General features: G+C 34.4%; 3 protein-coding genes across 12 annotated transcripts in view; 1 reads left to right on the forward strand and 2 right to left on the reverse strand.

Annotated features, from left to right (window-relative positions):
• Nucleotides 1-249: 249 nt before the first annotated feature.
• Nucleotides 250-2,121, forward strand: Adf1_39 (uncharacterized). The gene is made up of 3 exons (XM_011191966.3): nucleotides 250-593; nucleotides 655-793; nucleotides 854-2,121. Exons 1-3 carry the CDS (start codon nucleotides 458-460, stop codon nucleotides 1,353-1,355), a joined length of 777 nt encoding a protein of 258 aa, XP_011190268.2. The 5' UTR covers nucleotides 250-457; the 3' UTR covers nucleotides 1,356-2,121.
• Nucleotides 1,720-4,448, reverse strand: LOC105217120 (ATP-binding cassette sub-family B member 10, mitochondrial). The gene is made up of 7 exons (XM_011191965.3): nucleotides 4,025-4,448; nucleotides 3,759-3,965; nucleotides 3,491-3,693; nucleotides 3,146-3,427; nucleotides 2,571-3,089; nucleotides 2,291-2,515; nucleotides 1,720-2,232 (listed from the first exon to the last, which is right to left on the reverse strand). The coding sequence occupies exons 1-7, from the start codon at nucleotides 4,338-4,340 to the stop codon at nucleotides 1,963-1,965; spliced, it is 2,022 nt and encodes a 673-aa protein (XP_011190267.2). The 5' UTR covers nucleotides 4,341-4,448; the 3' UTR covers nucleotides 1,720-1,962.
• A 2,340-nt stretch (nucleotides 4,449-6,788) lies between these two features.
• The window catches only part of LOC105217115 (protein sprint), a 444,786-nt gene continuing 423,757 nt past the window's right edge, over nucleotides 6,789-27,817 (reverse strand). For 9 of the 10 annotated variants that reach the window (XM_054232307.1, XM_054232306.1, XM_054232305.1 and 6 more), the window contains 5 exons: nucleotides 25,929-27,333; nucleotides 24,748-25,860; nucleotides 24,497-24,688; nucleotides 8,168-8,994; nucleotides 6,789-8,093 (listed from right to left, as the gene is read on the reverse strand). In XM_054232307.1, the coding sequence (XP_054088282.1) occupies nucleotides 7,773-8,093; nucleotides 8,168-8,994; nucleotides 24,497-24,688; nucleotides 24,748-25,860; nucleotides 25,929-27,333 (3,858 nt within the window). In that variant the 3' untranslated portion in view covers nucleotides 6,789-7,772. Of the gene's footprint in view, nucleotides 8,094-8,167; nucleotides 8,995-9,298; nucleotides 10,798-24,496; nucleotides 24,689-24,747; nucleotides 25,861-25,928; nucleotides 27,334-27,817 lie in introns of those variants that run through there. The other variant, XM_011191961.3, reaches the window with a different exon arrangement.

Below are 27,817 nucleotides of genomic sequence, written 5' to 3' on the forward strand. Positions count from 1 at the left end.
GAACCCAGCAGGAAAAATGTAAATGTAAATGGAATATGGTATCTACAGTAAATCTAACAAAATACATGCTTTTAATTGAAAAATACCAAAATATTATTGTGGCAATTATGCGATATATTATAGTAATATTATCGTGACAGCCGATTCTTGTTTATTTGATTTGATTTTTATCCGCACAAGGGTTGTTCATTTTGCAATTTAATTCTAATTATTTAGGTAAGTTGTTGTTGTAGAAATATCGACTTTTATATCGGAAATTCATGGTGTATCTCTAATAATGACAACAGCTGGTGTTTTGGTAAATCTTTTTATTATTTTGTTATTTGAAGGAAAGGTTGTATTGTTTCTTAATGTTAATCAGTATTTTTAAAACGATGAGGAATAATATAGTCTGATGAAATAAAAATCACATAATAATAATTTCTTTGTGGAGAAGTACACAATTTAACCATTCATAATGTTTGAAGATGATTTAATAAACGCCGTTCGAAAATATCCTTGTTTGTATGATAAAAACAACAAAACTTCTGAAAGAACACAACAAATTATTAAAAGGTGTTGGAATAACGTTTCAATAGAAACTGGTGAACCTGGTAAGTTTACATTCTTTAAATATGTGAATATATGCAGATTACTTTTATTTCTTCTGCACAGTGGAAAGGTGTCAATCCCGTTGGAGATCACTTCGCGATCGTTTTGTTAGAGAAAATAAAAACTATGTTAAACGAAACCAAGTAAGTTTGTGGAAATTTATGGAGAATTTGGAGTTTCTTAGGGAGTTCATTGATACACGGTCAGTAATGATTATTTTTTCAAGATATTACCTTGATTTATATTTTATTCATACACTCAGGCGAAAGAAAATCAAAATGGAAGTAAATCACCGTGATATATTACAAACAAATAGTGAAGAAATTGACGATGAAAGTTTTTGCAGCAATGATAACAACCATTTTGGGGAAGAAAATTCGAATTCTTCCCAAAAGAGATCTTGTGATGAGAGCTTAGATTTTGAATTTGAAGATTTTACGACTATCGAGATACAGTCGGAGCAGAATATACCACATATTGAAGCTTTAATAGAAACGCCACTTACTGAACCGTCCATCAGTCAATCTTTTAAAAGATCAATACGTTCAAGAACTAATACAAAAGATACTGAAACAAAGTTTGATACGTTAGTTGGCACACTAAATGAATACATCAAAAGCCGTCTTAAGGAGAGAAAGAAAAGTAAACATGAAGATTTTTTTGGACTACTAAATACCTATCTTTCTAAATTACCCGAGAAAGACCAAGATAATTTAAAGGCTGATATTTTAATTATGGTGTTGAATAAAACACGAGAAGCATAAACTCATAATACCTTTATACCATTTTCTAATTTAAGTTTCTCACTTTTGAATAAAGTTAAATTTATACTATATATGATAATGTAATTATCATAAAACTCGCCATTTCGAAATATGTAGTTGAAAAGATTATTAAGGAAAATAAAATAAAAAAACATGGAAAATTGATTTTAAATTATATTACAAGAGAAACCGCTAGTTAATAATTTAAATGAGTAATTGAAATACTTCATTAGAAAGGAATGTATTGCTCTATTATGAGTGTATATATATACGAATGTGTTCCCTAAGTAGTTTTGGTGTGATAACTATGATTTACGAAATATAAAGTCAGACTCGCTATAATATATAATATAATAATAGACTCTTTTGGCCATCTTAAAGGAAATATTTATTTCTTAAGACTTTTATACAGTTAAATAACAACAAAAGGATTATCGTATAACTGTACAATCTCATCCAATTCTCTACTAAATTTATGTATTCATAAAAGAATACATTTTATTTACAATAATTAAACAATAATCAATATTGTTACATTGCACCAACATAGACACCATAAAATTGAAACAATTTTATTACAAGCCTTTATGGCTCAGGGCATAAAGTGTTAAGAATTCACCATAAATGCCTGTTTCCGAATTAATTCTCTGAACGTACCAGCTTCACTTGTAATCAATTCATCGTAGCGCCCTTGCTCTACTACACTACCGTTTTCTAAAACTGCAATTTTGTCAGCGTTACGTATAGTGCTTAACCTGTGCGCAATTGTAAGTACTGTGCGTCCTTTGGATACTTGTTCGATGGCGTTCTGAACCAATTCTTCGGATACAGAATCCAGCGCGCTGGTGGCCTCATCCAATATCAATATCGCAGGATTCTATAAAAAAATATATTTATATGAGTTTTTTTGTACTAATCCAATGCATTTATATTACCTTAATAAGTGCTCTTGCTATCGCTACACGTTGCCTCTGACCACCACTTAGCATCATACCACGTTGTCCAACAAGCGTATTCAGACCATTTGGTAGTTGTGAGGCGAATTCGTCTACATGTGCTTTACGAATGGCATCTGCAAATGCTTCCTCGTTAACTTTAGTGCCCGGATTAAGGCCGTACAGTATATTATCACGTATTGAGCCAGAAAAAAGCGTAGGTTCCTGCAGTTAGTGTTACAGTTAAACACCTCTAAAACTGATAACTGAACGCGCTCACCTGATTTACTGCACCAATATGACTACGTAGCCAGATAGGATTTAATTCTCTCAGATCAGTACCATCTAATAGTACTCGCCCTTGTAGAGGGTCATATAGACGCAACAGCAATGTAGATATTGTTGTTTTGCCTGAACCACTACGTCCCACCACTGCAGTTGTCTCGCCAGGCAGGAGAATGAGATTAAAGTTGTTCAAAATTATGCTCTCCACACGGGATGGAAAACTGAATAAAACATTTTCGAACTTAATTTCTCCACGCGGTGCAATTTGCGGTATGAAACCTGTATGTAATGGGATTGCATATTGACGATCGAGTATTTCCCAGACACGCTGCGCTGCCCCTACACCTTTATTTAATTCTGTATAAAAATTGGAGAGTCCATTAATGGATATAGCAGAATAGGCAGCGTACAGTATGAAAGATGTCAATGCGCCTATACTGAGTGCGTCACTAATAACTAGTGTGCCACCATAATAAAGTACAGAAATTATTATAACGTTGCCGGAGAAACCAGTCTGTAAGAAAGTGATAATTATAATACAATATCTGATAGCATATTTTGAATTCTTACCAAACCAAAGAATAGAGAACGTGCTTTCACCTCCTTATAACCAAGGTTTAAAGCATCAGCTAGTAGCAGCTCATAAGCTTTACTCTCTTCATGCTCTTTGCAAAAACCTTTTACTGTCTTTATATTGCCCAGACGCTCCTCTACAGTTTTTGATATATTAGCGAATTTGTCCAAAAGACTTCGTGTAATGTTGCGTACATAGCGCCCGTAGATAATAGCCATACCGGCGACGCATGGTACAACGCATGTGCTAACTAGCGCTAAACTAGGTGATGTATATATCTACATATTTAAATAAAATAAAATAATTATATTGAAAAACTTAACTTGAAAATATTTACATACCATCATTGACGTGCCCGCTATAATCATAACAGTGGAGCGCAAACCATCAGATAAATTTTGACTTAGTGAGTTGCCGATCATATATGTGTCATTAACTAAACGATTGAGCAGTTCTCCAGTACCTTTCGTATCGAACCAGCCCGTTTCTTGTAAGAGCATGCGATTATATACCCTAGTTCGCAAATCTTTCACAATGCGCAAAGCTTTATAGATACAATAATTGATCAATTACCTCGGAAATATAAATAAATGCAATAATGTTGCTTACATGCGCTATTGAAGAGGTAAACCCTGAGGTAGTTAGTCAAGCCACCAAGTACGAAGATTGCTAATAAAATAATTGAAAAATCTTTCAACTTATCCATAGTCGCCGCATGCGTTTCTTTCTTATCAAAAATTATGTCCAATATCTTTCCCAGTGCGAATGGTACACTCATTGTTATGGCCGAAGAAATCACCAGGCAACCCATTGCCGCTATAAAATATTCAAATATTTACAATGAAGTTAAAATTTTATAGCAATTTATGACATACCAATAAGTACCAATTTTTCCGACTTCGCTAAGCCAATAAGTCGTATTACATCCTTCCTATGTAATTTAACCTTGGTGGCTTTCTCGACTTGCTGTGCATTATTGCTTACATTACTCCGAAATCGCGCTAGCCGCAGGCATACATTACCACGCACAGTGGGACTGAATATTTGTTTTTGTATTGAACGTACGCCATGTAGTGTGATAAAACCTCTATTAATTGTTGCTGGCCGCAATGACACGAATGGTTGGCGTACACCACAGTGACTTGTAAGGCGTGTAAGCGCACCTTTTAAGCAGACACAGCGTATAATCATTTTAATAAGCACTTATTTTAATTTATAACAATATAAAACTATGCGCGATATACATAACAGCGTACGAAAAACACAACGCACGACAAAAACATCTGATTAGAAATTCACAAGGTTACCAAAGTTTTGTAATTGTGTAATTTTTATCGATAACGAGATATTTCGATAACTATGCTTTACTGTTTTTATGGCAAAATAATTGTATATTTATTTAAAAAAAAAACAGCCTTATTGAAAACTTCGTATGAGTGATATTTCATATGGAAATATTCACTGATTTGAAATTCAAAAATTTTTGTAATCGTATATGCTTTTTTTACAACGAATATTTGTATTAAAATCTGAAATAAATTAAAAACAAAAAACTGTGATTTATAATACTTTCGGGGTAGCAGTTAACTTGGCCAGTCCAAAATCTAATTTTGCACTGGCAATAAAGCGATGGTCAAAACCAGAGGTGAACTCAAAATTGGACGATGTTTATTCGGCTTCATTATTAACTATAACATATACATATATGTTCTTAGTTATTCCACATCAAAACAAATGCTTTATTTTTGCGCCAACGATCAAAAGCTGCCTCACTGCAAATCGTACTTTACTTTAGTTGCCTTTTAAAAATCAAAAAATAATATCAAAATTTGTTTTTAAATGTACTGTTCTACCTTTAAGCCGTTACCCTTCATTCTATTCTATTAGGAAATAAAATAAATCTATAAAGTTTTGTTATACATTTTAACTTTATTTTAATGATCTCATTTTATGCATCATTACTTAGTAAATATTAAATGCGTATATGAGAAAGTCGATTATATGTGTACTTATTCAGTTATTTAAGTTTTCATTTCTTATACTCACATTGTGTAATTTACGAAAAAGAAAGTTATCTACCTCATATATATAATTATATATGTAAAATATTTGGGTTATACGAGTGTATACATATCTCATTTAAATCTTTTCAGCACACTAAAGAATTAATAATTATCATTAATATTATTCTTGTTATTTAGAATAAATTATTTCAACTTACATGTTATATACATACATGTTATATATATACTTTTAATTAAAATATGAGCAAATTTATTGTTATATGTGTAGTTTTGAACATTAACTGTATTTTTTAGATGTTGTGAAGTTAACGAAGTACATCATTTATGTTAGGAGAACAGTTATAGAAGATACTTCTGTCAAATATTCGCAAATTTAATTCCAAAAAAATGACGGAGAGATTTCTTAATTTTAAGAAAGTTTATTTATTTTTAAATTGTATACTTTTTAATTTAATATTTTTCTGTATAATGATTTTATTGTTGATTATTTACAGAGTATAACGCCACATGATTTTTGGAGATTTTCAAATATACAGTTACATAATGTATTAGTAACTGTAAATATACATTTGTAGAATTTAATTTTATTCAAATTTTTGCGTTCCTATTTCCTATATTTTGTTAATATGTATATGTATGTATATGTATGTATATATATTGTTTTCATTATTAGTATTTGTATTTATTTTTAAGTTTTTAACGCTTTCAATTAATTATTTCCTTTTAATTTTTAATGTTTCATTTCATTTCTTTCAATATGAAGAGATTTTGAATTTCTTGTAGATTGTCTTAAATTTGGCATCTGATTTTTGAAAATAAACAATAATATTAAGTAAAATCTGAAATATATACGAAAAAAAGCGACAATTGTAAACCTTTTTTGTTTTATCCTTGGCTATCAAGCTGACACCTTAATAAACAGCTATTAAATAGTAATAGGTAAAGACCCGAAGGACTATCAATTAGTCAGCAATTAATTGTCTCAATTATTTGAGAAACAACGTTAAATTTTCGAGAGAGTCCTGTATTTAAGTTTGTTTGCTCAGAGTCAACATAAGTTACTATGTAAATAAGTTTGACTTATTTAAGGTTTGACTGACATTAACAATATCAGTTACGACAAAATCTATAACGGTTTTTATACAACTTTTTTTTAAACCCCCACTGCTCTTACTTAAAGAAACGTTTTTGGTAGAGGACTGCCATATGTATAGCAAAGTTTTCTTACAATTACCATACAATTTTATTTTATTTTAATTATGAAAATTCACTCACTCAAAATTATGCTCACACTCAAGAAAATAAATTTGTAGAGCAAATGGAATAACTTCAAGTTGTTTTTTGATTAAAAAATTAGATAGAAATAATAATAAAGTTATGAAAATCTATCGCTTTGTCGACGATTACTCAAGCAAAGAACTCTGAACCCTAAAATGCGGCAGTGTAAATGGAACATTAGTGGTTTTTCAATGAACAAATAATAATTTGTTTGTAAATATTGAAATAATAAAAATATATAAAATAATAAAAAAAAATAAAATAAAATATACCGTCTTTTACTTCGAAATTTAATAATAAATCTGAAATAGTTTTAAAATAAATTAAAAAATGTAAATTAGTTTGAAATATGTAAGTATATTTATCGTGTTGTTTCTTTATACAAATCTTATGAATATTTACACAAATATAGTGTGAAGATTTCAGGATTTAAACACTTTACATATAAAATAGGACATTGTGGGTGCACTTTCATTTACAAATTAGCAACTACTATGCTATATGTCATGCTTATACAATACTTGTTTTATTGATTAGTTTTTGCGCATTATTGCGTTTTTTTAATTTTTGGTTTAATTTTTTTAACACTTTAGTTATGCCAATTTAAAATTTATATATTATCAGTAAATAATAGACAATTTTTTATATTTTTTACCATAATGCCCTTAAGCATTTTCATTTTATTTCAAATGCATTAAAATTTTTATATTTCGAATACATTAGTATTAAAATTAATATTCATATTTTAACTTTTCAAATTTGTCTTACAATTGTACAAATTGTTTGATTTGTAAACGCAATTGTTTGGTGTTCGTTAAGTGTACAAAATTAAATCGCATTATTACATTAAGTGTCATTAGTCAGTAGTCTCACTTAATAAATAACTAGCTATTAAATACATTTATATGGTAAACTTACATTACATTTACACACACGCAGTGCTTTCGCTTACAATTAACTTATCGCAATACTGTTTAGTATACTCGTAAATATCGTAAATATATAACTACATATATGTATATATGTATACGCGTTTGTATGTTTTAACACAATGAGAGAATGGTTAGTGAGCAATGGTGCATAATGATTTGATTTCAATTACAACTAATTAAAATTAATCCGCGCTTCAATGAAAAATCAACTCGGTTTCTTGCGCTGAGCATATTGAGCTGGCTGCAGGCTTTCGATTTGGTGCGAAAACCGAAAAGTTTCTCAGCCAACTTCAGAGCGCTGCTTTGTTACATAAATTTTGAGATTATTTCTTAATAACCTTGCTTTATGCGGTAAGAATGCTTAAGCGTTCCCTTATTCGACTCCGCGCCTAATAGGTCGTTGTAGGCCAAGCTATTTTCGCGTCAATGCGTTTGTACGCCAACATGCAGTGTTTGCCCTTTGCCGAGAAACGCACATCCTGTGGACATTCTGCGTCATTCAAAAGTGTCTCTTCGCCATCGACGAGCTTGAAGAGCGCATAGTCTTGTGGATTAGTGATTCGCGCCTTGTGCGCAATGATGCGGCAGACGTCGCGTGTGGTGGTGTGTGGTCGCACGGGCAGTGTGCGCGTTTGCAGTGAGCCATTGCATTCGTCGGGTATGATGACGCGCAGCACCGATGAGCAGGCTGGCAGCGAGGAAGAGCGCCACTGTAAAGCAAGAATAAAGTAAATTATTAGTTATCTATTTCAATATTTGGTTTAATATATTCTGCTATACTTACATCCAGTGAGCCAGTGCCATTCTCGCTCTCCGAAGACATGAAGCTTTTGAGCACATGCACCGCACTGCAGAGCGCGGTCAAGTAGTAGCCCGCCTCGCCACTGAGCAAAGTCGGCTGCAGCAGTCCCCACATGAACTCAGCCTCTATCTCGGCGCCTACGAAACCACACTTGGCTACCACATACACCAGCACGGGTAGGAAATCATCGGCGCCCAATTGCTGGCCGCGTGGACAGCCTGTGGCCTCGAAAATTGTGGAAATAACGCACAGGAATAAATCTAGCTTTTCGAGCGGCAATTCGGCTTCCTGCAGACGTTGCAATAGTGCCGAAATCGCTTGCAATGATGTTGGCGATGGCGGTGTAACTGTGGCGCGTATGCCAAAATCGGCTGGGGTGCGTCCACAGGCGTATTTAACATTTTGAGCCAACAATTGTATGTCTTCGGAGCGTTTGTAGTAGTCGACGAACATGCCGTAGAGATGTTCGCGCAGTGGCAGCACAACCAATTCATGCATTACAGTCTCGAGTATGGCGTCCAAATTGAGAAACTCGTCTGCTTTTAGACGCGAACGCGCCGCTTCGATTTCCTGATGGAATTTACCCTCACCATGCTTTACCAGATAGTTTTTCATGCCGTTCATGAATTGACGCATGTTACGCATAACGACCTGAGGCGCGGCTTCACGTGACTCCTTGGTGCAGGAGATAAAATTTTCAATATTGCGCGCAAATGTTGAGCTCGAATCGTGTGCGAGTTGTAGTGTGCAAGCGCGCACCAGTTCGCCGGGACCGCCATTGGGCGCGTTCAGTTTATTGCGTGGATGACCTGTATATGAGCAGGGGTGAGAATACGAGTTAGAAATAAGTCAATAAATTCGATAAAATAAATAAAACTAGACAGTAACAAGAGAAACTTTTTAAGGAAATAAAGTTTAGAAATAGATTCTCATTCATTCATTCTCTGTGATCAAATTAGTTTTCAATTCAGTAGAACGGAGCTTATGAATATATTTTGTGTTAATATTTTTACTCTTTGGTAGATTTGAAATACTCCCTAATTTAGTCAATTAACCAAGTGTAATCAGATTTCATTATGGACCTAAATTATGTATGGAATTAGTTGAACTCACCACATATTAAATACCACAGCCACAATAAGAAATGCTTAAGCGCTTCAAAGCAGCCACTCTGTTCTTTTCCTTCATCTATAGGTTTGCACAATTTTCGATATCGTTTATATAAGCGCTTATTTTGCGTCACTGTTAAACCGAATCCTCTTGTCTCCGTTATGTGATTTGTGTTCAGCAAGATGTTTCCATAATCATCGAGTCGAAAAAACTGCTTAATATCGTAGTGATCATGGCTGATTCGGCTCGTTGGATGACAAAGATCACCTGAATTTGTAATGAGATCAGCTTCAGAGGAACGTGGTGTACTATCCCGATCGGGACATTTGCCAATAGCGCCCATTATAGAGCTAGCTAAGGCTTCAGTCTTAAGTTGATTGCGATTAATGGCACAGTCTTTAATTACCTGATTTGCGCAGGCGTTTTGTATTGGTGTCTCCTCGACGCCGTTGAAGCTAACTTGCAGCGAGGATAAACTCGAAGTTATCGTGTTACGTGAGGTCTTATGATCGACTTCGTTAGTTTTTCGTTTATATTTTATGTGTTGGTCGGCGTGTGATTCATGTTCGGGCGGTACCAAACCCAGTTGAATTTTCTCTTTAAATAGAATATCACAAAAGCGTGTTTTCCTTTTTCTCTTACGTAGTGCGCGTGCTTCACTGAACTCCCGTTTACGACAGCTTATGCTTTCTGGCTCATCAGGAGTTGTTATCACAGTTTGTTCGTCACAAGTCGGCTCATCTTGATGAGTTCTATGCTGTAGTAGTTCTTCCTCAAAATCGGCTGAGAAGAAGTTAGTCATGTTTGCTGGGTTTGGTACGATTTCCCATTCTGACATGAGTTCCAGAAATTCAGCTTCCTCTTTGTAGTTACGTACATGGTCGGGATCGGTGAAGAATTCCTCCGGATCCAAGACTTCCATACGTCTACTATACAGTGAACTGGAAGGTCTGCTAACTTCGTCGGTGGTGTCTGAATTACTTTGTTCGGATGCTGATGTTTTCTTAATACGTTTGTGTCGCTGTTCACGCTCTTTCTTATTATTTGGGTTCGCGACTCTTTCGGATGACAACTTTTTGAACCAATTCATGGTGTATACTATAAAGATTCTTTCCAGCAAAAACGAATTGTCGAAAACGAAAGTTTCTCATCGACACTCACGGAGTAGTGGTGCGCGTACGGTACTAACCGAATAATACAGCCGAAACCAAGCCACTGAATGGCTGTATTAAGCACTTGTCTTGAGGTCAATCAAATGTTATTTATAAAATCTGTTTTCAATTTAAAATCTTTTTTGTGTTTACTAGAACAGCTGTGTCGTTTTAAAATGCAATTTAGCGACAAAATCGCTTTCGTGTTCTCTTTCGAACGCACTAACACACGACGATCACAATGGCAAGCGTGACCGTATAAATTCTTAAGCGCCTACTCGACGCTTTTACTAATTTTACTGCTCACACGACAAACGCAAAATGATGACTGTTGCATGCCACATAGTTCAGTCGAGATTTTATAATTGAAATAAATGAGAGTAGATTCTATAGAGCGTTATCGCTGCAGTGCATACACGCTCGCTGCTCTCGGCACTCTCCAGTTAAATTATGCGTTACCTGAGCAAACGAGTGTATGAGCGCAAGTCATGTTGGTTCGAAATTCCTTATCTGTTCCGATCCCCCAGCATGCTGAGCGTAAGCATGTGTCTCTGTTTACATATAGCGGAAGCGTACACAAACGAGCAACAACACAGCTGCGATCAGGTAGCGAGTTCCATGCAAAGCCGTTTCCTTTTCAGAGACGCGTGTGTATTGAAGTGGTAATTTCGCAAGCCCTTTGAGTAGAGGGAAAAATCCTTTGGAAAACCAGGCACGGATCTAAATCCGAACAAACTTTGTATCTTTTGCAATTTTGGTACAGTTATGCAGGCCTAAGTGTTGCGCAGAACGTGGGGTTTACCGAATAATATAATATACAATTTTTGGAGTTTATCCGTACAGTTTAATTATAGTGCAACGCCATTCCGCAACTGAACTCAGTTACTCATGTTCTTTCTATACGAACTACATAAAACAAGATTTTATCCAACTTTATAAATCTCAATCTATAATTCGTACCAGTCTTCAGGCTACATACACTTTAGGCGATAAGAGAGTTTTGTCGGCAAACGCACTTGAAGTTATAATCTAAATGCCTATGTATTTATTCATTATTAGGGGTGTTCGTAATCTAGCGATGTTCTGTAAAACTTTTGTGGTTTAAATGATTGAATCCAAAGGCATACAATGATTAACGGTTCGACATTAATTTTAAAAACGAGTTTCAGTTGACGATATAATGACGAAATGTTTCCGCTGCGAATCCTAACAAAAAGGGTGTTCTAAGACCTAGATATTAAGATTTAACTTTAAGCCTAAGAATCTTTCAAAAACCAGTAGTAATCTTATAATCTAGTTTATCCTCCACAGTTGATATCACTCTTTCTCTGTAATTAACTGTATGAAAAGCACACAGAACTTTAGAATACATTTTTTCGTTTCCTCGATATTTCTAAGACGAAGCATTTTCGTCGAAGCCGTAGTGTCTTTCAAGTTTTAATCCACAGTGTTACGTTTTCTATTTTCTGATCACTGAGATCTGATCTTAAATTTCTGAACGGGTCCGGTAGGTTTTAATAGTATTTAGACCATTTTTTTCGTGTTATTTCGTGACAGTATTGCCTTCGTTAAATCGCAGGTTCCAAAATGTTTTATAGCATCTCTTACCAAACCTGATGTACTTTTGAGTTACAATGAGGATTGAGTTCTTTATATTGGATACTTTTCCTTTTTATAAAATTAAAACAAGTCACAGGAAAACTCTGCCGATATTGATTTAGATTTATTATATAGAGTAACACGATTTTTTAACTTTTTCGGTATTCACAAGATTTAAAACTCAAAACTAACAGAAATAGGCATCATCCTAGTAATGTGTAAGTTCACTTTCAAAGTTTGCGAAATCATTATTATTTTCTTGTAATTCGTTTGGCGGCATTTCAGACTGACTTATGGACTTAATTGTAAAACTAACCACAACAAAATATATATATGTACATATGTATGTGCCATAGATGTTTATATACTTAAATTTATATATTAACACAGAGTTTGAAAATACATATATATGTACATATATATATATATGTATGTGTAAGTGCAAATTAAGTGGGTTAAAAGGAAATGAGTAGCAATGACTTGAAGCTGAAGCCACTTGTCGTGCTTATTGCATGACTCAAGTACGCTTCATTCATACTTATGTATGTACATATATACTAGAAATTGCATATATATGTATATATTCATTGTTATAATAACATATTGCAATTTACTTATCTAAGCTAGAAGATGTTCTCTTTTTATTAGCATTTGCTGCAGATGCACAAATGCGCTCAGCGCTAATTATAGTTTACTTTAAAGCCATATACAAATGAGTATATACATACATATGTACATATAATTATGTACTAAATAGAACGAGGCTAATAAAGCCATATTTTTGATAAAATTGAGTTTTTGCGGTATTTTTTTAAAACGGATATTTGAAACACGGCATTGAAAATGCTGATAAACATTTCTGATATGAATGAAGTGAGCATATAAAACACACACTAGTTGATAACAGTACAACTAAAAATAAATAAAAATCGCTCTTTGTAGTAGGGTTTTAGGTGCTGGAGAGTTGAAAAAAGTAGCAACCTAAATAAGGTTTGGCATATAGCGGTAATTTTTCTAGGGATCTGACATTATCTTGAACATTAATGTTAGTTGGTCTACAGAAGCTTATTAGTTATATTTTTGAACTACATTGAACTCTCATGTTTATCAAGTACACACATAACCTAAATTTAGCTAATTTAATTTAAGTTGATATTTTACAAGAAATGTTTCACAAAAATAGTATATCTGTACAAACTGTCCTCCGTGGCCGTAAACTGTTGATCCCAAATAGCTTAATTATGACGGGCTGTAAATAGCTGATATATTTCTTTCAAAAAATCAACCATTAAGCTCTGATCCTCAATCTGACGGAAGAAAGTGAAACGAATTCCCTCACCATAAAAATAATTGGATCCAAGAACTAAGTTCGGTTCGGAGAAATCATTAAAAATCATGGAGTCTGGCGATGGGCTTTCGAAATAAATATTCCATACGAACTTGCACCTAAGATCAAGGGCCACCTTATAAGGAGTACACAGTTTTCCGGAAAATATTAATATTAATAGAGCAAATCAAATCAATAATTAATATTATAGACCTCGAATGCTGATAGACGATGCTATTGACATTCAAACATAATTATGTAATAAACTTAGCGCTTCCTTTTTCGCTCGCATAAATATTATTTGCTTACTAGAAGAGTGTCGTAACTCAAAAACAAAAGCAAGAAATAATTAAATACCTAAGAAAGAAACTTCACTGCAAGCTTTACGATCTTACAGAAGATTATAACGGTATCTTTCAAATCCTTGTTTCATTTAAGTTTCATCCAGCAAGAGCCTAACTAAATTTAAATCTTTAACTGCATCCTTACACACTTTTATAGTTTCTAGTTATCATAGTCTTCCAGTAAATAAGTTCTATGTAGCAGCTATAGTCTGCGGCAAAGGTTAAACCAAATGCTATAAATTTCAAGATTCCATTAAAATTGACATTCTCAGCGTTATTATACTATTTAAAATAATCATTTGCGTTTATGAAAAATGTGTATTTCTTCTAAGTAATAGTGTGTAAAAAATCAAACAAAGCAAGGATCTCGAAAACTGCGTTTTAGAAAATTACAATTATTGGCTTACTCAATGTGTAGCCATTATTGCATCAGCAATTTTCCAATTCTACTAGACAATTTTCTATATACACTAATATACATATAGTATTGTCTGGCAGATAGACGCTTAGAGTGACTAAAGTATGCATTGTGATAGACAGCGTGGCAGCTACGCTCTAGTGAGCGAGCAGCATGTGCAGCGCAAAATTAGTATTTGAATGGCCTACTGTACTTTAATAGGTATTTGGAGTTACGGAAGATATTAGAGAGCTAAACAAATTTTAATGAATATAAATAAAAGCGGTATAAATGGAAAATATTGCGAATCGAATAACAGCTGGCATAAATCCATAAATTAGTGACAGAACGGGAGAGGGTATTAAACTGGAGAATTTTGTCGTTTTTCTCATCTGTAGTATTTTTATGAGAGCCTAAGCATAGCGAGTAGAAAAGTGACGAATCGAACGGGTCTATTGAAGTACAACCAAGAATAGTTAACCTTTCTTTAAGGGCAGGTATGTGAAATTGTTTATACAGTTGCGGTAAAATTTGCAACAAACTGAGGATTAAGATAATCACCGGTCGCGTTAGGTACAGATATTACATCTGTGCAACTAGTATGCAAATAAATATTAACACGTTGCAAGAGCGTGATGCAAAAAGGATCGAAGCATGAATACCATAAGTAGGTAAAAGTATGTGGCGCACTAGATGATGATATTAAAGATGGTTTTCCACAATGTTTTCAAATAATATTTTTCTTTGCAAATTAATACAGGTAATCTTATACACTATAATGGGTTTTGCACTTTAAACAGCGATGTTTAGTCATTCAAGGATATCTTTTTATTTAAGGTTATCTGTATCTGGGTGTATCTGTAATGCAAAAATTACTTTTAGGACCAGAAATGGAAACTTCTCAAATATTATTTCCAGTGAACCATTATGGCAGTAAAATAGGATAACTGGGGCCGATGTAGTAGATTCTGTATAGCACTCAAACGATGCAACCATTAATACAAATCTACAGGACTGTATTACTAACTCTTACTGAAAATCTTAAGAAACATTATTCCACAGGTACAGTGGGCGAAAGCGACGTAATTATTTATGCGTAAATATAAATTTATTTGAAGGTTTATTGACGTATACATATTTATAAAATTATGACCGGTTTGACCAAGTAATTTTTTATAATCTCTTTTACTTGACTAAGAAATATATACAATTGAATATATCTTACTTCAATATTGCTTTCATGTATATAAAATAATAAATATTTTTTTTTTTATTTTTCATTGATTTTCAATTAAACTTCAATTAAACCAATATTTTGACTAGGAAAATCTAAAAATGAAAATGTTTCAATGTTATTTCTATTTCAAGGTAAAAAAAAATAAATTAATAATTTAATTGATAAACAATGGTTCGTTGTTGTTTTCAAATATCATTTTACGTATTAAATGACCCAGTTTCTCACATTAAGCTCAGAGTATTATTGTTTTTCTCAAAGTATAAGAGTTATGACGTAATAATTTAAATTGATAGGCACTACATATGTACATATGAACATTTACCAGGTTGATTAATTACATAAGTGTAGATTAAGTATCTAAAATTTATTTGAATTTTATATTATAGTATTGGAATCCATAACAAAATACGAGAGCTCATGTTGAAGACGTATTTAATGCATAGCTTTCAGAGCCACAGGTTCCGGCAGCTTTCATTTGACATCTCTAGCCCCTTGTTTTTTTTTATCGATATATTATAAACAACATCCTAAAAACTAATTTTGTGTTATAATCTATGTGTTTTTGTATGTACAAGGTTTTTGTTACTTGTAATATATCTTCAAGTTAAAAAGTTGTAAATTGTTTATAAAGTAAATGGGTTTAGTGACCTTTGTTAAAATGCAAAACTAAAATAATATTTACACTGTACACCCAGTGAAGTTTTGAGCCAAAATAAATATTAGTATTCTAAAATTTGTTTGAGCGTATATCTAGATATCATGTTGGTGCTTCTAAAAATGTAAACTCTTATATTAAGAATGCAATAAAGATGCTTATGTAAACGTGTGATTATATTTGACATTAAATTTTATATTGTATACATACATATGTTTATATGTAAATATTGCGGTTTAAGCCAAGTAAATATGTTGTTGTTTTGTTGCCGTAAACCGGAAAGTTTTACTCTTTTTGATATTAGAAATTTGATGTAAAATATTTTGTTTAAATTTATTTTTGTATAAATTGAAGTTATGTAATTTGTATAGCTTTAAGATAAAATATATAAATTTTATTAATTAATTTAAATTTAATTTAACTAATTAATTAACAATAAATAAACCACATAAATTACTTCCCAAAAACACACATAATTTAATTTAACAATTGTTGAATTGTTTATTTAATAATCCATTAATTTCTACTAATTAAAAATTATTTCAATTTATTTAAATAAAATATTAGTTTCTTTAATTTAATTTTTTAACAGTAAAAAATTAATATTATTTTAAAAAGATTGTAAAAAATAATTTTAATTAAATTAGAAAAAAATATTAATATATAAAAAATAGTATATTAAAGAATTAATTTTCATTTAATTTAATTCGTTATTTTTAATTTATATCGAATATAAGTATACACAATTTTTAATGTTTTTTAATTTAAAATCAGTTACTTTTAAATTAATTAAAATATTATCCGAATTGTAAATTTTTTTTAATTTTAGATCAATAAAAATTAATATTAATTAAAAAATATTTATAATTAATTTTGACAACATATTAATTAATCAATGTTAATTTAATTAAAGAAATTATTTTTTACGTTTATCGAATTTAATTATACTTAATTTTTAATATTTTTAAATTTTAAATTAATCAATTTTAATAAAACTATTAACTAATTTTAATTTATTTAAATAAAAAATGCATATCTTTTATTTAATTTGAATTAATTTTACATCAATAAAAAATTAAATTTAATAAAAGTTGTTTTAATTAAATTAGAAAAAAATATAAATTAAGTAATCAATATTATTTATTTTATTTTTATCGAATTGTTTTAATTTCACATTAAGTAATTTTATTTCAATTTAATTTTATACGTTATGTTTTTTTTGCTTTGATTTTTGGTTAAAATAAAAATATTAGTTTGAAAATATTAGACATTTTATTATTATATCGAAAATTTAATTTTATGAATTTCGAATATATTATGCTTTGCCATAATTTTTTCTAAGCCTTTTCTGTTTAATTTGTATAATATTTCATCGTTTTATAAATTTCGGAGTTAAAGTTTATTTATTTTTAATTTGTATTTATTTTTAGTTTTTATTTTATAACAATTATTTTTTTTTTATATTGAAAACTGTAGAACACGATTATATTTGGTGTTGCTATTGTTCTAAAATAAATTAAACTTTTTAATTTTTGTTAAAAATTATGTTTGTATGTATATTTTATATTTCTATTTATTTAATATTTTTTTAATTTTAAGCTATATTTTTTAATATTAATTTTAATTGTTATTATTTTAATTTATTTAACTCTTTTATTTTTTATTTACTTTTCATAGAATGACATTATCAGCATTTAATTGAATTTTAAGTAATTTCATGAGACATACTTATAATTAAACGCCGTTTGGTTGTGGCAACTGATAACAGTATAGTTTACTAAGAAGCTTGTTGCATTTATATACAAATGTATATGTACATCAATGCAGTTTACTCCACAACTTAGATGCATATTATTGAGTGCAACGGTACATATACTGTAAGTATGTATGTATGTAAATAAGTACGCACACGCGTCGCTAAAACGCAAGGTCTTTTCAAGACAATAAAAAATAAAAGTGTAAGATTTTGCTTTTCTTATTTTCTTAGTTAATTATGATTATGGCAAATTGCTGCTTTATGTACATATGTAATTTTGTTACTTGATTGTGTGAATCAATAAATAATTATAAAACTGATTTCATTGAATAATCATATATGAACTTTATTGTGTGATGTTGACACACTTTTTGAGCGGCTGAGATTTAGAACAAATACGAGTATGCGTAGTTTAACGGTACCACACGACGCGTTTTGGGACAGACTTTGGCGAGATTTAATTTCTGTTTTTGTAAATAGGTATATTTTGCTATATGATGTTACGAAATTAATTACTTAGAAGATTTTAGTGACAAATTGTCGGATTCTTAAAGGTATGCGAGTATACTGGTATTTATTTGTTTACAATAAATGTCTTTATTAAATATGTTTATTTTTGTCTATAAATAGTTATTATTTGGAACGAAATACTTATAAGTGCAATCAGCTTAGAAGATTTCATCATTTTCGGCAGTTTAGAAGTTTATGCAGTTCAACTGCCCTTCTTCAGAATACATGTATGACCAAGGTTAGTTAGAACAAGCACAATGAAAGGATGGAATTTGTGATCTCTTAGAATTCATAACACAGCCACACCAAAAGAAATGTTGCTGTGTAATTGACGGAACATTCATGATGTACTAAACATTTTACAAACCGAACTTTTGGTTCAGTTGTCTAGGATATGATCTATCATATACATGTATGTATGTATGTGATTGGGGTTGCAACCGTTTAGCCGGTTATAGCCGAATCGACGATAGTGCGCCACCTCTCTCTCTCCTTCGCAGTTCGGCGCCAGTTGGAGATCCCAAGCTTAACCAGGTCGCTCTCCACCTGGTCCCTCCAACGGAGTGGAGGCCTTCCCCTTCCTCGGCTTCCTCCGGCGGGTACTGCATCGAACACTTTCAGGGCTGGAGTGTTTTCGTCCATTCGGACAACATGACCTAGCCAGCGTAGCCGCTGTCTTTTTATTCGCTGAACTATGTCAATGTCGTCGTATAACTCGTACAGCTCATCGTTCCATCGTCTGCGGTATTCGCCGTTGCCAATGTTCTGAGGACCATAAATCTTGCGCAAAATTTTCCTCTCGAAAACTCCTACTGTCGTCTCATCTGATGTTGACATCGTCCAAGCTTCTGCACCGTAAAGCAGGACGGGAATGATAAGCGACTTGTAGAGCTTGATTTTGGTTCGTCGAGAGAGGACTTTACTGTTCAATTGCCTACTCAGTCCAAAGTAGCACCTGTTGGCAAGAGTTATTCTGCGCTGGATTTCGAGGCTGACATTGTTCGTGTTGTTGATGCTGGTTCCCAGGTATACGAAATTATCTACGACCTCGAAGTTATGACTGTCAACAGTGACGTGGGAGCCAAGACGCGAATGCGCCGACTGTTTGTTTGATGACAGGAGATATTTCGTCTTGTCCTCATTCACCTCCAGACCCATTCGCTTCGCCTCCTTATCCATGCGGGAAAAAGCAGAACAAACGGCGCGGTTGTTGCTTCCGATGATATCAATATCATCGGCGTACGCCAGGAGCTGTACACTCTTGTAGAAGATTGTACCTTCTCGGTTTAGTTCTGCAGCTCTTATAATTTTCTCCAGCATCAGGTTAAAGAAGTCGCACGATAGTGAGTCACCTTGTCTGAAACCTCGTTTGGTATCGAACGGCTCGGAGAGGTCCTTCCCAATCATGACGGAGCTTTTGGTGTTGCTCAACGTCAACTTACACAGCCGTATTAGCTTTGCGGGGATACCAAATTCAGACATCGCGGCATAAAGGCAGCTCCTTATATGTATCATATACATATGTCCCATAAAAGTGGATATTCGAACAGAATAGATAAAAACAGATCCTATTAAAGTGTGACGAGCTTGGATTGTTATGCAGCTAAAGCCTGTCTCCTTGATAGCATTACTCAAAAAAAGGGTAGTGTTATATAACACTATAAAAAACCGATTTAGTTTAACGGTGGCAAATCTAGTAGCAACCCATTGCTAAGCTGGGAAGTTTAAAGAATTTAACCTAGTTTTCATAAATTCTTAGGTTCTGTAAAATTATTTTAAAATGACTTGATTAGAGGGATCACTATTTTCTATAAATATACACTTTGCTTCGGCAAGAGATCGAGTTTACGTAGTTATGAGTGTTGGGTTAATCTGGTCCCAAAAATCATGGTATATATCCAATAATTATGTCTATGTTCCATGATTTTGTTTTCCATAGAACTTTCCTGAGTTTTTCTTATTTAAAGTAAGTAGTGTTGTTGTAAGTTCACATAGAACATTTTGAGAGATAAAAGATAATACCTGTTAACATATGACCTCTGCAATTGTTTAGAATAAAAGAAGACTATCCGAGAATATAAAGCAATCAATAAGAAATATCTTGTCGAACATATTGATTTTTTATTAGATGGAGAAAACCATGGTTTAATACAAAAAAATTTTATAAATAATGCTCAGGTCTCCATATATCAAAATAATTGCCCGAAAAAGCGTGCGATGGCAGATTCGGACAAATTATTAGGCCTCGAGAAATCTCAACACATAAAGAGCATTTATATGTATGTATATTAAATTGATGCAGTAGCTTATATCGATACATTTAAGAATTACTGCTATAAAATAATTATAAGTAAACCCATAAAAATACCCTTTAAGACTGCACATTTATTACAAGTTTCACCATTATCACTTAAAAAAATAATAATTAATGCAAATAAAAATAAAAATAATGCTGTCGTACCAAAGTTCACTTCTAAGGTCCTACAATCCTATAAATTCTAATCTCTCTCATTTACTTTAACCGCTTCAAACTCAAGCGCATACCAGTTGCAACCGGTTCTACGAAGTGCGAATGCGTCTTAGATTATCATAGAGTTTCCTTTCTTTACATTTGTAAGAGTATATGACAACAACAAAATCACTACGTCCAGCTGCAATGAACTGAAAAAAGCAAAAACAAAAGCAATATGCCACAACTACAACAAAAGACACACTCAATGTTAAGCAAATAATTAGCAGAACCATTAATAGAAATAAAAGTAAATAAACGTCTGAATAAAAAATATGAAAGTGTTGACAAAAGCATTGCTGCGCCTAAACATACGCGTGCTTGTGGCACGATTGGCACGAATGTGCCACAACTACTTAGACACCAAGCGCGTATGTATGCGTCTAGTCAAATGCAGCGCTAACACAGCCAAAGGGCACAAAGACGGACTGATGGACTGTCTTTACGCCGTTGCTCGTGTAATTTTTGCGTCGCAATACCCTTTAGTGCTGATAAAAGCCGATTAGAAGAGGAACAGCAAAAACGCTGCCACATTTCAAAAGCGCATGCGGCTTATTGTTGTTGTTGTAGTTTGTTTTATTACTTTACTATAATGTCCGAGATGAAAACGAGACATTGTTGACGAATGTCAGTGTGGCGTGCGCCCAACGCAGCATTATCAGTCGCAGACAGACGGCAACGCGGGCGATGACGCGGCATGCCGCCCGCACTGACAACACTCACTCCATTCAGCGCTGACATACCACCACATAATATACATACGCTAGCGCCTTGCTGAGCGAGTTAGTCAGTGCGTAATTATTTCTGAACTGATAGCACAAAAGTACACAAAGTATAAGTATTAAAAAAGCAATAAAATATATGTGTTTGTGCGCAGTGTAAATATGCAATTCTAATTTTAGGTCACGGGAGGCGTCAACAATGCCGTGGTCACGCCAAGCGGCGACAAGCTGGTGAGCACACAGTCGAAAATGCGGAACTAATATTTGCATGACAGCGCAGTCGCAGTTGTACGCGCTTCGTGCTCATTGTTTTTATTGTTGACACTTGAATTGCCGAAAGCGGGACTTGACTTTTATCAAGCAACGGGCGCGTAGTGGTTTCCGTCAAATCTCTCGAAATCACGCGTAGCACAGGGATGAGAAGTTCAAATACATATGTATATTTGTTTAGACCGAACAATTTCTCACGCTTCAGAATTTTGTATATAAATATAATCACATATGTTTATTTTTAGTTAAGTGCAGCTGTACTTTCATCTAATCAGTAATTAATTATTTATTATTGTTGATAAAACTGGTTGATTTTTCCGGAAAGTGCAGCCAGATAATTTTTCGCTATACGAAATAATACGAACTTGAAACGGCGTCTTTTGTCTATAGCAGTCGTTGACACTTATTCTCTCTATTAAAATTTAACAGATTAACGCTTATGTGTTTTTTAATAAAGGGTTATTTAGTAGGAGCGCGCCAAATTATAGTCAATATTAAATAAGCGTTTCAGAGAGCAACTAAATTGGCATTCAATTAGCATATAAGCTACATTAATTAACTCTAATTACTACTACTACTAATTAATTCAATTAAGGAACAACATCAATATAATAGCCTTTTCACACAGGAGCTAATTGATCAATAAACCGACCTCTGATCGAATAAAACGCTTATTAAGATCGATTTTCCATAGAAAATAAAATCTACATCAATTTTTAATTGACTTGAAAATGAAATGCAACTCTGCGACAAAGACGGTATTTGTATTTATATATACGTTGTTTGTCTGCGATTGGCTGTATTGTTTGATAAGATAACAATAATACTGCTCGACGGTAGATGTCGCTGCTAAAAATAGCAATCAGCTTATGAAACTTTCCAACTTCTTATGAAAAGCAAAAACAAAAATGTGTATCAGCTGATCGGTTATCGAGTAGCCGGCAATGTGAATGGCAAAAAAGGGCTTCTGAATAAAAATATTGATTGATCAATTAATTTGGTTGTGTAAAAACGCTATAATGTTTAATTAGTGCAATTGTCTGCACTAATCTCATGTTCAAACAACTCAATTGGCTGAGGCTATTAAGTCGTAAATTCAATTTTCGTCACAATTAGTTGTTTATAATTAGGTCTACATTAAAATTTTACTAATTAAATATTTTATTATTATTCATTTGAAGTGTGCTAATTAAAGCTACATTTAATTATGCATCTCATTCTTGAATATCAGCAATATTCTTCTTTTCCAATATTTCAGTGTACTTCGGCAATTTCTAAATATCTATAATTTTCTTTAACTCATGTTGGATCGTAGGACCTCTCAAGCCGATAAGAAGCACCGAAGCCACAAACCTGAGTCTGTTTTGCATCAATGTGGCTCGCTTTATAAATATGATAACAGCATGTCCATATGCCTATCATTTGCAGAGCAAAAAAGGTAGCAGACCTACAATTGCACTAGGAAATCACCCATTTTTTTTAACAATATCCGATTTCTGAAACCATAAACAAAGTGAAATTCTATAACTTCACTTAATCCCTGATAATCGTTCATATTTTGTTTATTTCAGAGTCATGTTTAGAAGATCAAATATATTTAATAATTAGTTATAAATTTATCCAACAAAACTTTTGTTTAAATAATTATTTAAAGACTTGAGTATACAATTGAGACGATCGACCGGACAAATATCTCCGAACTTTCACAATAATTCTACTTTTTGCACGCTTAATTTTAGAGTTTTTCTATTTGGGATGAAGTACAAAATCCCATTGCCCCAATGAGTTCATGCTCTAAAACCATTGATATAAATCAAATACCATCTTTTCGGCAACTGTTCTCCATCACAAATCAGCAGGCTGATTGCCTCTTATTATACAATTGAAAAGTAAAGTCCTCTCTCGACGAACCAAAATCAACTTCTATAAGTCGCTTATTATTTCCGTCCTGATGTATGGCGCTGAAGCTTAGACGATGATAACATCCGATGAGACGACTCTTGGGGTTTTCGAGAGAAAGGTTCTGCATAAGATTTATGGTCCTCTTAACATTGGCAACGGCGAATACCGCAAACGATGAAACGATGAGCTGTACGATTTATACGTCGACATTGACTTAGTTCGACGAATAAAAAGACAGTGGCTACGCTGGCTAGGTCATGTTGTACGCTCTTAAAGTGTTCGATGCAGTCGAGACTACGATGGAAAGACCAAGTGGAAAGTGACCTGGCGTCTCTTGGTGTTTTCAGTTAGCGCCAAAAAGCAAAAAGGAGGAATGCGTGGCGCGCTCTGGTGGATTCGGTTATAATCGCTTAAAGCGGTTTCTACGCCAAATATATATATAATATGTAAATTTCGATTTATAATTTTGGTTATTTTATTTTTTCATATTGTCAAACTTAAACTAGATAATTCTTTCTTTGATTCATTGTATACAGATTAAGATTTAATAGCGTTCAGTTCAAATTAAGACTTGTTCAGTTTATTGTCGGAAAGGAACCTTCATACGATGTAGTAATTTTGTTAATAATACTGGCGCCTCTCACACTTATACCCTTCATTTATACCTTTAATATGCCGGAATCATAGTAAAAGTGTCATCGAACATCATTCGGAATATAATATTGAAATATATACAGAAATATTTGTGTTATAATACCTAATAGTTAGTTTCTCTTGTACTGCTCAAGTAAATATTTAGCAAGTGAAAAAGTTGTAACTTACGTAAAATCTCGCGATCTCTCATGCTTGGGTTTCGTAAAATTGTTGCAACCTTTTGTCTGTTATTTGATTTTTTTGCTTTCAATGTGTCTTGGTTGCTTTCTTTGGTGCTCAACTCTTCAATGATGGTATCATCTTCTGAGACGACGGGTCGACATTTCGAAAAGTGTATAGTGTCCGAAGTGATGGTGGCATCTGAAAGATTAAATAGCAAAGTTAGGATATGTATGAAAGTAGTAACAGGCAAGACTCACCATCCTGTGGATTGATCGAGTCCCATTGTGATGAGTCCCATGGTTCTGAGAACACTGTACCATCATCCGATTGCGCCGAATCGATGCCATTACAATACGACTGGCAGAAAGAATAAGTGCCGCCGACATTGTCATATGATGACAGGCGACTACCAGTCTGACTGTCGAAGGACTTCTGGCTGCCGTGGTGTTCGTTCAATTGCTTTTGTCCATTCTGACCATTATGTTGTTGTTGTAGATATGCTTGCTGTGGCGGAGTAGAGCAATGTATTAGCTCGGGTAGATTTAAATCGGGAAGGTGCTTCGCAATTATTTGATGTACCGTTAATGGCTTTTGCTTATTCTCTTTATTGGCCTCACGGCCCAAAGAATTCTCTTTCTCCTGCGTTGGCTGCTGACGCCATTGTTCTTCCGTATCGTAATCACCATAATTATTATTGCCGTTATGCTCCGCAGAGTTTTCATCATAATCACCGTCGCCATCTTGTTTGCGCACAAACTCCCAACTACTGTCCAATTGCCATTGATCGAAACGACCACGAGCTCGTTTCGTCGGCTGTTGTTGTTGTGCTGGTGCTTGCTGTGTCTGAGGTTGTTGTTGCTTCTTCTTCAACTCATCAAGACTACCAGCGATTTTATCGAATTCTTTGGGTATCAGCAAGGGGCACATAGGTGTGCGCGCTAGACCGCTCTTTGGCGGCTCGGAATGCCGATGGTTTGCTGGCAAGAGCGGACCACGTTGCGAGCGACGCAATATGCTGGCTGTTGTGAGACCGGCTTCACGCAGTGTATCCGCAGGTTCAGCATAGAAGGGACTACCTTGTTTGCTGCGCGAGGCAGGCGTGTCTGCGGTCGGTGTGGTGTCGCCTTCAGTCGGTTCGCAAACTTTGAATTGATCTTCGGAAAGAGATTGGCTCATCAGACCGGGCAAGAGAAGACCAGCACGTGAACGTGGCTGTACATCGGCGGAGAATTGTATGAGCTGTTGGGTATCGCAAGCAGTGACATCGGCTGTGGGCGTCGGGGAGACATCACCATTGCGTGGCGGACTGGCAGAGGTGGCAGTGGAATTGGCAGGTGAGAGCAAGTTGGCGCTTAGGGAAGTAATTGTGGCTGTAAATAAAAGTGAAATTTATTAATTAGTTTGTATTTTTATCTCTTGATAAGTAATTTGAGCTTACGTGTTTCGGCAAGTAGATCCGGGCGCTTTCCTTGTGCGCCTTCAGCGGGCTTAAAGCTTGTGAGCAGGCCAGTACGTTCGTTGGACTCTTGTGTCCATAGATCTTCATAGTCGCTGATTTTATCACCCAACGCGCTGCGGCAATAGATTTGTGGGCTTTCCAATATGTCAGACTCTTTGTAGTGTTGCGATTCTTTACGCATTTTATTGCGTCGCGATTTGCTGCTGCCAGTGCTGCCCATAGCGCTGGTGGGTGTGCCAGCCGAACAAGGCGAGAGTATCTTTCTTTGGCTGTGATTCGAGTCTTTGCTGCTCTGCGATTGCCAACGACTGCCATTCGAAGAACCCTGTGAAGAGAGCGTATCTTTGCATTCGCCCTCGGGTGAAAGACGTTTCGAGAATGTTTGGAAAGTGGCATTCGAGTTGAGCGCGCTTGGGGTGATCATATTATTTGCGGCCGCAGGTGTTGTTACTTCTACAAAATGTGGCGAATTATTGTTTTCCATTGAAAATGTGACTGTTGTGGTCACCGTGAAATTATTGGCCGCGTTCAAGCCTTGCTCTGATGGCAGTGGACTGCTGGGTGTGAGTGGCTTAAAGCAGCGCATAGGTGGGGCTGGCGGTTTGCGTAGATCCAAATTCAACGTGTTTGGTGGTTTGGGACGTCGTGGTCGTATGCCATTATCGGCATTCATTTTAATGCCTTTACCTGTGACCGGCCCAAGATTATTCGATTTAAAAGTGCTGAGATTACTATTCGCGGCTGAGGTATTGTCAGCCGTTAAACCGGCATTACCGTTACAATGATTATTTGCATCTACCGGCGACATTGTTAATATTACCGAGTCTACCGATTCGGGACTCATTAGCTGCATTTGTGGACCACCACTTGTGGTGAAAGAACTCATGCTCGAAGTGGTATCCGACGGTGTGCCGGCCTGACTGAAGAGACCTGCAAGATTACTAGTTGGACTGAAGATCTTAGACGACTGTGGTGCGGCCGAATTGCTGCTGAAGACTGTGGTGCCCAAACCGCTCGTCTCCGTCAATGAGTTTGGTGATTTAGCATCGAGTAGATTAGCCTCTGACTCTTGTGGCTTCGGGCAAGACATCGGATAACGCCAGAACTCCTGACCCAAAAGTGCCAGTGATGAAAGTTGTTGACGATTCTTAACTTCGCGCAAAGCGCGTGGCAGTACTAATTGTACGGGCAGTTCATCGCAGCATTGTGCATAGTGTGCGATCAGTGCCGGTATCGAGTCGAATGTGAAACGTGAGCTCTCCAAGCTCAATATGCCGTCGTTGGATTGTATTAAATAGTGTTCGATGTAGGGACCAGTGTCCGGAGGAAGACGCACCGACACAGCCATAGTGTTGGGCTGACTGGAGCCGCGCACAATGAAATTCTGCAAGATAGAGGCAAAGTGGTGAGTTAGTGATGTGAAGTGGGGAGTTTGTAATGTATGGAGGGATAAGTGAATCAAAAGTGCTAGTTTTGAGGTTATGTTTATCAAAAGGTTCAGAGTGAGGATATGAATTGATGAAGACACAGCTCATTCATGCGTTTGTTCGTATTTGAAATAAAAATTGATAAATAAGCTGAGAATCTTATACTTTTAGATATTTTAACGTCTAAGTTGTGATAAATCGTGTGATATATTATATGCGCATATAAATTAAATATTTTTTATCATTAATTCATTTTGCAATGGTTTGTGAGTATAGTCCGAGTTCAGCTCTTCCCTACCGTTTTCTAAATGATTTAAATGCATTATCTGCCATTAGATATTTTCTGTAGTAAAAGTCACTACCTTCCATTTCTATTTTCTTCTCCAAGTGTCGCACAAATCACACCCGCCAACAGCAGCACAGATTTAATGTTTCGTTAAA

The sequence above is a fragment of the Zeugodacus cucurbitae genome, chromosome 5, assembly GCF_028554725.1.
Source record: "Zeugodacus cucurbitae isolate PBARC_wt_2022May chromosome 5, idZeuCucr1.2, whole genome shotgun sequence".
NCBI lineage: Eukaryota > Metazoa > Arthropoda > Insecta > Diptera > Tephritidae > Zeugodacus > Zeugodacus cucurbitae.

Bases quoted from the DNA above. Each gene is read 5' to 3' on its own strand.
- LOC105217120 (XM_011191965.3), bottom strand. From the start codon at position 4,340: ATGATTATACGCTGTGTCTGCTTAAAAGGTGCGCTTACACGCCTTACA. The intron at 3,694-3,758 runs GTAAGCAACATT...GTATCTATAAAG, and splicing joins TTACCTCTTCAATAGCGCAT to CTTTGCGCATTGTGAAAGAT. The intron at 2,516-2,570 runs GTGAGCGCGTTC...CACTAACTGCAG, and splicing joins ATATTGGTGCAGTAAATCAG to GAACCTACGCTTTTTTCTGG.
- Adf1_39 (XM_011191966.3), top strand. From the start codon at position 458: ATGTTTGAAGATGATTTAATAAACGCCGTTCGAAAATATCCTTGTTTG. The intron at 594-654 runs GTAAGTTTACAT...TCTTCTGCACAG, and splicing joins AATAGAAACTGGTGAACCTG to TGGAAAGGTGTCAATCCCGT. The intron at 794-853 runs GTCAGTAATGAT...TCATACACTCAG, and splicing joins AGGGAGTTCATTGATACACG to GCGAAAGAAAATCAAAATGG.